Below are 12,040 nucleotides of genomic sequence, written 5' to 3' on the forward strand. Positions count from 1 at the left end.
CGAGGAATTGGAGCCTTAAGTGTGGGACATTTGTGTATGTGTGCGAGTATTTACCCAATTAAAAACCACAATTCTTAGATGAGCATGACCTATAATTTCTTTCCAGAAGCTAGTTGGCATATTATAAAAAAAATTCCACAGGAGGATATGGCTTTAATAATACGTGTGTATGTTATATATATAAACACACGCAAGATATATACACACACACATATACACACACACACACAGAGGGAGCAATACATCACAGCCACGTACCATTAATAGAAGATGGCCCCATGTTAGTGTGAAAGTAGTGCACAAATTCTCAAAGCAAGACTGATCATTGACCCAACGTCTTCCCCATTGTATTGTTAATGTGAAAGCAGTGCCCAAAGTCTCAAAAAAAAAGTATATTTCCACAACTATATCCCTGTCATACCCATTATATTTCCACATCTAGAAGGGAAAGACGAAACGTTTTGTCAATGACAACGGGTCAATGCATATCCCCAACTTAGCGACTTGGACAAAATTAAATTCAGAAAACACCTCACAAGATCTTTTGAAAAGTTCGTCCGTATGGAGTTGGAGGAAATTGGAGGAAATCTGAGATGAGGTTAGTGTATTAAACCGTAAAGGAACATTTCGTCAATGCCATAACAACTGGGTCAACATCTATCACAATGTAATAAAGGTAATTTGTATCGTATCGAATTTGGATAGAAAAGTAATTGAATATAAATGGATGAATATGCATCCTTACCTAACAGTTTAAACTTTTAAATAAATAAGCAAGCACCCACCTGTTCAGTTCTTGATTCGATATCACGCCAAGCGCTCGGCTTGAAAAAAATTCACGTGAGTCAGTCTGGGTAGGCAGGGTGGCCCAAACCACAACAAAGGCGTTGCGAGTTTCGGTGGAGGAGAATGTAATAAATGTCATTTGTCTTATATCGGATCCAAATGAGAAAGTAATTGGGTATATGTGTACATGACCTCGCTTCACCTTTCCCAAAGGTAGTCGTAAATAATTTATCTATGAATTTTTGACAAGTTATTTTACATGCTCCGCCTGATGGACTCGACCTCAACCTCGACGTAGACCTTTGCCAAATGCAAAAGAAAAATAAAAAAATATTTTACTTAAAAAAGAAAAATATTTTTCAAAAAGAATATTTTACATCGAAACAAATAGAGCCTTAATACTTATCCAATCAAAAAATAAAAAGTAAAAATAAAAAAAGCAAAAAACATGAAATTGATAGAAAGCAAAAAAAAAAACATGAAATTGATGAACATGACCTTTAATTTCTTTCCACAAGGTAGTTGGCATATTTGAAAAAATGCACAGGAGGATTTTTTTCCACAAGGTAGTTGGCATATTTGAAAAAAATGCTCAGTAGGATATGGGTTAATAAAATATGTGTACATTATATATATATATATATATATAATACTATAAAACACACACAAGATATATATATACAGAGAGAGGGAGCAATAACGTGTCAAACTTGAATGTCACAGCCACATACCATTATTAAAAGATTGCCCCATCGTTAATTGTGAAAGCACTGCCCAAAGTCTCAAAGCAAGACTGATCATTGACCCAACCCATTCCTCACTCCCATCTATTTAAATATTCTACTGGATTTTTTCAAAGCAAATTATTCATAGTTACATATATACTCTTTTTTGCAAATTAGGCTTTCAAGGCAAACAGATCATTAAATGCTTAGAATGAGCAGTATGCATAGCACTATATCCTTCAGCTTTAGATGTTCAAATCTCATCGCTTTCTTCATATTAGTGTGCTTTTTAGGGTCTCCATATGTGGAATTTGTGAAACTCGGCCTGGCCACTGAAGTTTCCAACATCACGTGCATTGACAAAGAGAGAAAAGCACTTCTCGCCTTCAAACAAAGTCTCACTGATCCTTCAGATGGTCTTTCTTCTTGGGCAGGTGAAGATTGCTGCCAATGGGGAGGCATCGAATGCAACAACGTGTCAGGGCATGTCATCAAGCTCGATTTAGATGGTTCCCGACTTGAAGGGGAATTGCCTGATTCATTAGGAACATTGGTGAATCTGCAAGAACTTTCACTCAGTCAGAACTCTTTTTGGGGTTCGATCCCAGCATCCATTGGAAATTTGTCATCCTTGCAAGTAATGGACCTCTCTTATAATAGCATGAATGGAACCATTCCTGAAAGTTTTGGACAACTCTCAAAGCTTGTCGATCTTTATCTCCAAGAAAATTCATGGGAAGGTGTCATATCAGAAGTCCAGTTGATGAATCTCACAAGACTAGAACACGTCATGCTAGGAACAAGCAGCACAATCAAGTCCTTGATTTTCAATGTGACATATGAATGGATACCCCCTTTCAGACTCGAGTCACTTGAACTAAGAAACTGCCTAGTAGGTCCTAGATTTCCGATGTGGCTTCAAGTTCAAAGTGAATTCACCTTAGTGATCCTAGAAAATGTTGGGATTGAAGACATCATACCCGATGAATGGTTCTCCACGATATCTTCTCAACTTACCTACTTGGACCTCTCCAACAATGGAATCAAGGGGATGCTGCCGCACCATTTAGAATTTCCAAAAATAAGTGTTATCAACTTGAGTTACAATCGTTTTGAGGGACCTCTCCCACTTTGGTCCACTAATGCATCTGGATTTTATTTTCAGGGCAATTCATTTTCCGGGCCAATTCCAAAAAATATTGATGAATTAATGCCTCAATTGGAAGATCTGTATCTGTGGGAGAACCATCTCAATGGCACGATCCCATCATCGATATGTACAATGAAGGGCTTACAAGTACTTTCCCTTAGGTCCAATCAATTATCCGGGGAGCTCCCTCAGTGTTGGAATGAATCTCAACCCTTGTGGGTCGTGGACGTGGCCAACAACAATTTATCTGGTAAGATTCCAAGCTCAATGGGTTTACTATATTCTCTCCGTAGATTATTGTTGAGTAATAATAGTCTAGAAGGAGAAATTCCTCCTTCCTTGGGGAATTGCTCAGGATTAAATAGCATTGATCTTGGAGACAATAGATTATCAGGAAACCTACCCTTGTGGATAGGAGAGAATGCAACAGACTTTTGGAAGATACGCTTGCGGTCTAACTCCTTCAGCGGAAACATCCCTCTAAAATGGTGTAATCTTCCAATTCTTCACATCCTAGATCTTGCGCACAACAATCTTTCAAGCGTTATTCCAAACTGTTTGGGCAATCTGACTTCTTTGGTTGATGGTAATAGCAGCAAATGGGAAATGTACACCTTAGCCACCGGCAGGGGCTACTATGTGGAAGAAACAACTGTTGTGTCAAAAGGAAGCGAACTTCAATATGGCAAAACTCTGCTTTATGTCAATAGCATTGATCTTTCAGGAAATAGCCTAGTGGGTGAAATACCCGAAGAGATAACAAGCCTCAATGCATTGGGCACCTTAAATCTTTCAATGAATCATCTCGACGGACACATCCCAAATAATATTGGAAACTTGCGATGGTTGGAGACCTTGGACGTTTCAAACAACAATCTTTTAGGACCGATTCCACAAAGCTTGTCGTCTTTGACCTTTTTGGCTCACTTAAACCTATCTCACAACAACTTGACAGGGAGAATTCCATCAGGAAATCAGCTCCAAACGCTCGATGATTTATCTATTTATGAAGGTAACCCTTTGCTCTGTGGCCTTCCTCTTCCAACCAAATGTCCAGGTGATGATGATAAATCTACTGTACCTGCTCCCCGTGGAAGTTCAGAAGGCATTCATAGTGAAAAGGATTCCGAAATGTTATGGTTCTATGTTAGCATGGGATTGGGATTCGTTGTTGGGCTTTGTGGTGTTTGCTGCACTTTGCTGATGAAAGAATCATGGAGAAAAGCATATTTTCGATTTGTAAGGATATGATAGCTAATATATCTGTATCAGATGTGGTTCTCTTCGAAAGAAATAAGTCCGGAAAGAAACTGTGTGTGTGGATTCGTAATGTTGTAGCTATGTGGTTCATGGACACTTTAGCAGTGTTCATATATTATGTTCTTGTTCTGTACTCTGACATGCATTATATACTATGTTCCTTTTTCGTCCTTTCTTTTCATGGTATTAAAAACATGAGTTATCCTACAGCTTAAGTTGAATTGAGTTCTAAAAACTAGTTGGGATACGCTCATTTGGGGGCTTTAAGAACTGGAGAACCTTCGAATCTTTAAACACCAAATGAACTCTTCCTAATATCCAGTATTAGCATCAATTGAGAAATTGTCAACTACCTAGTATGCGACATTGATAATCAGAAGATGGTTTCTTTTTATCTCTCATTTTTAACTCACGGGAAGGTGCTATTACAGTAGCTCATTTCCTAAATCTCACACAAAGGCAGAAGACTTAAAGGGACATTGGATTATCTTCTAAAACAAAGTCCTTGATTTTCATTTGAGGAAAACATTAATCCTTCCTTTCAGCTTTGAATCAATCCACCACAAAACTGCTTAATGGCGATGACAAGAAGCCAACTGAGAGCATTTCCAGCTTAACCTATCAATTCATTTGCCATAATGTACCCAACTATGAAAAAAGTTCATGAATATAGAAAAACAGATTCCATTTAAATAAACAAGTTTCTACAATAAAGTCTACTAATTAGCGTGTAGTGTCAATGACAACCCTAGTTCCAGTACTCAATATCTCAAATATTTAAAGAAAAATAAAATTTTAAAAGAAAGATGCTATTATCATAATAAATAAAAAAACCGCTGCTCTCACCGTGTAGAACATTGCAGATAATGGCACATTGAAAGCAGCGATACCGTTGGCAGTTGTGGAAAGGAAAATTCATTGGATTATCTTCTTAAAACCAAGCCCTCGATTTTCATCTCAGTAGAACATAAATCCTTCCTTTCAGTTTCAAATGAATCCGCCACAAAACTGCTTAATGGCTTGAAACTCCATATGGCCTTGATGACACTAAGCCAACTGAGAACATTTCCAAATTAACCTCTCAAATCATTTGCTATAATGTACCCAATTACGAAATAGTTCAGTTGTTAGGGTATTACTGACCATCGCTCCAACTCTGCATTTTCATTTTCCTTTTCCTTTTCCATTGATCGATGATTGATATATCATTAGAAAAATGATATGGGGAAGGAAGTCAATGCTGCAGGCTGAATGTCTTTGAACTACATATAAAGCAAAAACCTCCCAGCACCAGCTCAATTTTCTACCTACCAATACCATAATTCATACTCCTTGAGGCTTTTCTCCACATTTTAGCAAACCACCAATACTACGTAATTGTTTTCTCCATAAAACTGAATCCAATTATTCCCTCATCATCATCACCATTGCAACACTAAGAACTTTCACCACCACTTCTAATGCAGCTTCAGCTCCTTCAATAATGTCTAGGTAAAGCTAAGGGTGCTTCACTATTTACCTAAGAAATGGATGTAGCCACATGCCCACATTATAATTCATTGCACTGTCAAGTGTCAATGCTTTGAGTTCAGGTTCACATAGGAATTGGATTAATGAGTGACTCGTCCAATTGAACAATGACTAGCAATCAATAAGCTGGGATCAGAAAATTCAAATAAACAAGTTTCTACTAGTCTATTAATTAGCATTTGGTGGTAGTGACAACTCTTGTTTCAGTAGTAACATCTCAAATATTTAAAGAACAAGGAAATTTTAAAAGAAAAAAATGCTAATATCATAATCAATAAAACCGCTGCTCTCACAATGTAGAACATTGCAGACAATGCAACATTGAAGGCAGCGATACCATTGCCAGTTGTGCAAAGGAAAATTCATTACCATTACCAGTTATACACAGTTAAATGTGCTTCCTCCTGATCTTGCCCTTGCCACGACGACGCTTCCCTTTACCCATCTTAAATTTCTTTATTAAATTCTTCCCTATTTTGCCAACAGGTTTGAAGGACCCCCTGTACTGATTGTCCTCGTCCATCTCCAGATCTAAGTGGTAAAGATCAATATAATCGTAAAGATCAATATAATCATAATCAAAACGCTAACCGATAATAGTAAACACTACAGCATATGTAACACTACTTTAGCATGATGCAAGCCATGGATGATTAAATTATTAATTTTACCTACGTATTCCTTCCCTCTCTTTTATAATCTTCTCCACCGCTACAGCCAGCAACCACCACCATGGCGCACCACACCCAACCACCGCCACAGCGCCCCAAACCCATAATCAATGATGTTCTGTTCCTCACAGAAGTTGCGAAAGGCAATGCAGGCATTTTCGACTTTCTGTGCACCTATGCTGTTAACCACAAAGATCAACATATTTTTCATCAAATACAGTAAATTTTACATGAAGAACAAACCAAAAAAAAAATGCCTCAGATTTTTCAAAAATTTTATTTCCTTGACATAATTACAGATCTGAATTACTTCTAATTTTTAAAAGTTTGAATACATAGATGTGAAAACTGGGTTATTTGGAAACACATTTTTGGCTGGCCTGAATTGTGTTGGAGGAAATTCAAAGAATGTTACTGTAGAAGGGTTCTGCATTCGCTCATGTTACTTCGAAATTTGAGGCACTGGGTTTACCTTTAGGCTTCTTTGCTCTTTCTGGAGTTGGAGTGTGATTCCATGAACTCCCCTGTAATTCATCAGCAGGAACAATCTGTTCTTTATGATCACCATCATCAAACTTCTTGTTTATGGGTCGAAACAAGTCCTCAAATCGAGCCAAGAGATGGCATTGTTAAAGGTCAATCTCACATCCGCAGCAAAATCAGATGGCGAGGCGTACAAATTCTTTGCGAAATTGGATTTCACCATTCCGAGATTCATTGGATGCTTAATTATCTGATGGTAATCGTGAAGCCCACAGCATCAGCATCAGCAGGCGTGTTAAAGATCCAATTGTGCTTGTGCTTCTGGATTTTGATTCTGAAATCCAGAATTCGAAAACTCACAATGTCCACGTACAAACACCCATATATATATATAGGCATCTAAAATTCGAAATTCCACGCAGGCAGATAGATAATCCCAAGCTACTCGCAATGGCTGCTAGTAGGACAGAACCAATTCAGCCAGGTACCCGAAATCGAGTTGGGTTGGATCAGCCCGGAGTTGGTCAAAAAATGGACTATATCCAGAACTCGAACCCGAACCCAAATATCTAAATGGGTCCGGAGGGTTTCACGGATCATTTATTTTTTTTTTACAAATATGCAAAAAAACATTTTCCTTTAGTCTATCGTTGTAAACATCAAAATTTTTAAAAAACTGTATAGTGTCCATAAACATACCATTTTTCTGTCTATTACAATTGAAAGAAGACCATAATTGTTTCTTTTGGGTCATTAAAAAAAATATTTATACAATAATATGCAACTTTATAAATTTTTTATATTATTTTTGAAACTCTTTTAATTTCATTTGATATTGGAATATCATTAAAATAAATAAAAAAAATAGTTTAAAACTAATAATTATTGTAATATATTAAATAAATTATACTAGTATATAACTGCTATCGTATTTTATACCACGAATTTTCATTAACATTCGTATTATATCCATATACATATATATGCGTGTTTTTGTGACTTGTATTTTTTTTGCTGAATTTTTAAACGCGCTTTGTTTTATACATATATAAAAAAAATTAATTATATTATCACGCAGCTTTTTTTGCTGTACCATATTTAGCTAGAATCCAAAGTTAAAGGAAATGAACGTTTATCTATTTATTTTTTATTAATAACTAGATTTTCTGATTTGTCTTTTTATTTTTCCAGTCAATTAACAAGAATTTATTTCCTTTTTTTTACTTATTTTTCCTAAAAATAACTGGAATAATTGGAAAAAGACTTCCACAAAACAACAGCAATGTTTGAGGGCTCGATAAATTAATTTAATTCAACTAAAAATTAAAAAAAAAAAATTACAAAAAAATTGTTTGGTTTACAAATTTTGAAAACTCAATTAAGCAAAAGTCATTCTAATTACAATATTACAGTATATAATATACATATTGTGTTATTAAGATTTGATTTGAAAATTTAAAACCAAACAGGCCTTCAGACTTCCATATGAGAAGCATGGGCAAGTTAGGGTTGGACTATAGAATTATTTAATTTGGGGTTTTGGGTTGGGTTCGGATTGAACCCAGCCCAAGTCAAACAAGTTTGGGTTTTAATAAAACCCAACTTGATTTGAGCCCAATTTGTGAATTTAAAAGTCCAAATTCTAAAATTTTTGAGCTGGATTCGGGTTGGGCTGGGTTAACCCGCCCAAATTGCACCTCTGCCACGTACTCCCTGAAAATCCCAAAATTCCAAATTGTAGGGGGAAGGGGGAGTATGCATATATGGTGGGTGGTGTGGTTGAGACGAGAGCAGGGCTTGCCATGAGAGAGAGGATAGTGGTGGTGGTGGTGGCGGCGGCGACATTAGCGGCTGGAAAAAAAAGACCCAAACCCTCTCAACCCGACGGTGTTCTGGTCAATTGTAAATTTAACAAATTCGTTTGTGAAAAGCAATTTTTATTAGATGGTTGGACCAATTTCATTACATGGTGAATGCATTGTGAATTTATATAGCTCGGCCTAGTACCTACTCCAACCCAACCAAACCGGACACTAATATAATTCACAAATTGTTAGGGTATATAGAGCCTTAAACTCATCAAAATTGTATAATTAAACATACTTAATTTGGAGTAGTATCGAGATATGCAATTTTTGAAAAGTCTCTGATTTGAGAGAATTAAAAACTAACAATTTTATATCTGAATTCTATCTTAACAGAGTGAGAGTTGTTACATAATTGAGATAGATAAAGCTAGAAGGAAACTCAATTGTATTTGTGTATCTTGTTCCTATACAAAGGGGACAATTAAGGTAGGCAACTGCCATTGCCGTTGTGTGTTGTAGGCTGATGATTGATTCTGATGGCTATTTGGTTTAGCTTGTCAACCAATACTGTTGTGTATGTAGAAACGTGCACGGCTATTTGTTGGCGGTTTTGTAATGCTAGGGGCTATGTTCAGGTCAGAGTATGCATTCTTCATGCAGTGAGTGCTTGACCCTCGGTACAAAATTGTGCTCTTTGTATTTTTGTATTCTTATGGTAAATAAGATCGAAGGTTGGTACCTTGGTCCTGTAAATTTCGTTCCTTGGTCAATTTATGTAAATTCCAATAGGATTAAGGGCCTATTTGGTAAAACTGCAGTTTTTTTTTTTTATTGCACTTTCATTTTTGTAAAAATGACAAGTTTTGAAAAGATGTATGGTCATTTTTATAAAAAAACAAAACCGTTTGGTAACGTACATCTGTTGTTGAATTTTTTAAAAAAGAAACGAGAAAATATATTTGGTAATTTTTTATTTTCTTAGAAAAGTTGACTCTTTTATTTGCTATTATAGTATAAAAGTAAAATAATAAAATAACATTTTAATTTTATTATTTAAGTATAATTAAATATATTTTTTAATTTAATTTACAATTTGAGTATAATTGAAAATAATATTTTATTTACTATTTGAGTATAATTGAAAATTAATTAAAAAAAAAAAGAAAATAACATTTTTAACTTTACTATTTGAGTATAATGAAATAACTTTTTACATTTTGTTTACTATTATAGTATAATTGAAAATTAATAAAATATTTTATTAATTTTAATATTCGAATATAATAAAATATTTTTAAAAAAATTTATTTACTATTATACTATAATTGAAAAATAATAAAATAAAATTTTATTTACCGTTCTAGTATAAAGAAAGAATAATAAAATAATAAAAAATTGCACAGGAGGATATGGCTTAATAATATGTGTGCATGTTCTATATAATAAACACACACAAGATATATATATATATATACACACACACAGAGAGCAATACATCACAGACAGTCAGCCGCATACCATTAATAGAAGATGGCCCCATGTTAGTGTGAAAGTAGTGCACAGAGTCTGAACGCAAGACTAATCATTGACCCAACCTCTTCCCCATTGTATTGTTAATGTGAAAGCTGTGCCCAAAGTCTCAAAAAAGTATATGGAGTTGGAGCAAATCTCAGATGAGGTTACTGTATTAAACCGTAAAGGACTTGGTGCTTGAATCGAACAGAGTTAACATCCAAATCTATCATTTGATTATTTAAAACAGTGTCTAAATACTTGAGAGATTTTTGTTTTTGTTGAGTTTAAGTTTGACGGTCAGATTTAGCACCTGAGCGATACTATAGAAAATTCAACCACTCAACTGAATACAATAGAAGAACAGTACGATTTTTATTAGCAGGTTATAATCGTGTCAACTTAAAATATATTTTATTAAAAAGATCAACATGAACACGATCCGTTTAATATTTATGTCACTAACATTTAATACTAGCTCAATCTGTTTATTAAACGAGTTACGCGTATAACTCGTTTAATGACCTATTTACTAAAACAAAAAATTATACAGTATTATTTAAATTATTAATAATAGTTAATCAAACAATAAATACTAAAAAAAATATAAGTTTTAATCCAACTAAATTACTAAATAGTTTCTAGTATATAAAAGAATAAATTACAAGACACAAGTTTAGATAGTTATTTTAGAATTTAAATATAAATTTATTTATAGCACGTATAATTAAAGGGATATAAACAGGTTTCATGAGTTGAATCATTTCAATTCAAATACGACACAATTAATTAAACGAGTTAAACGTGTCGACCCGTTTATAATTCGAACCCATTTAAAATTAACCCAAATTCATTTAATTTATGTCGTGTTCGAGTCATGTCAAATTTTATCGCACCTAATCCGTTTAACTCATGTTGTGTTAAACCTTGTCAATATATAATTGATTGATGGCATGCAAAACGTGTTGTCACAGGATGAAGTCTTTATCCCACACTTAAACTTTAATGATATTTTATTGGGTAAATTACATTGACCTTCGTTGAGATTTGTATTTTGATAACACAGAACACCCATCTGTTCATTGCAGTTATTGGTTAACGTGATCAACCTTTCCAATTGCTTAATTGTACCTAAATTGCCCTTTTAGTTGTTGTCAAGACAAATTTGACCTTTCTTATTCAAATAATATTATGTAAACACCCTGCCCTCTTCTTTTAAGTTCCCTTGAACGCATTCCTATATATATATACATATATATATATATATATATATATATGCATAAGTATAGAAGTACAAATATACGGGCTTTAATTAACTAATGGGTTTGAATTACATCTTCATTCTGCGATTGGTATGTGAAGTTGCTTTTTTTTTTTTTTCGTTTTTCCATTTTTGTGAGCTTTTGAAAATTTTCTGAATTTATTTAATTTTAGTACCTCGTTTTGCGTGTCATGCGGGCACCGAAGGGCATTTTAGTCATTTCCTTGAGCCGAGGGTTCTGGTAATGTATTTTTAATCATTTTAAGTCATTTAGAAATAGAGGTATCATTCTAAAAAAATTTCGAGGTCGGAACGATTTTCGGGTTTGGGAACTTCTTCCGGTTTTCTCATTTTAAGTGAGGGACATTGTAGTCATTTCACATGCACATACATATATTTGTATCTATTTATTAGAGGTAGATATTTATGGGATGTAGATGGTATTGTGTGGAAAGAGGAAAGGCACAAAGGTAACTTAGCATAAAGTGGTAATTAACTACAAGGTGACACGTGACACATTATTGGCCTTGGAATTAAAGTTGCAAGACCACCTTTTCACCTTCTCCTCCTTCTCATTCGGGCACCATTTTCCTCTTTCTTTCACTTTCTCTAACTTCCTCTATATTCCTACACAAGCACCCATTTATGCCTCCTAAGGAAAAGCTTTGATTTAGAGAGTTTAAGGTGGGATTTTGATGGAGAGAATGAAGGGAAGATGGAGAGCTTGGCATGAGCTTCAAGTTGAGACCAATATTGCTAGGGCTTTGAAGGATTCTGAGATTTGGAGGCCTTAGGGCTTGTTTGGTTAGCTTCAACGAGGTAGGGGTGTTCTAATGCATGATTTCTTATACTTT

The 12,040-nt window shown here is 34.7% G+C and overlaps 1 protein-coding gene and 1 long non-coding RNA gene across 2 annotated transcripts; one reads left to right on the forward strand and one right to left on the reverse strand.

Moving 5' to 3' along the window:
* The first annotated feature begins 1,520 nt into the window (after positions 1–1,520).
* Positions 1,521–4,092, forward strand: LOC132303344 (receptor-like protein EIX2). The gene has a single exon (XM_059800573.1). It carries the CDS (start codon positions 1,714–1,716, stop codon positions 3,910–3,912), a length of 2,199 nt encoding a protein of 732 aa, XP_059656556.1. The 5' UTR covers positions 1,521–1,713; the 3' UTR covers positions 3,913–4,092.
* Positions 4,093–5,564: 1,472 nt separating this feature from the next.
* On the reverse strand, positions 5,565–6,966 carry LOC132304328 (uncharacterized). The gene is made up of 3 exons (XR_009481582.1): positions 6,595–6,966; positions 6,123–6,301; positions 5,565–5,982 (listed from the first exon to the last, which is right to left on the reverse strand). It is a non-coding gene; the product is annotated as an uncharacterized LOC132304328 (long non-coding RNA).
* Between the last annotated feature and the right edge of the window lie 5,074 nt (positions 6,967–12,040).

This window comes from Cornus florida, unplaced genomic scaffold (assembly GCF_030987335.1).
Source record: "Cornus florida cultivar Cherokee Brave unplaced genomic scaffold, ASM3098733v1 CherokeeBrave_3.0.0_Hap2_Chr01, whole genome shotgun sequence".
NCBI classification, from domain to species: domain Eukaryota; kingdom Viridiplantae; phylum Streptophyta; class Magnoliopsida; order Cornales; family Cornaceae; genus Cornus; species Cornus florida.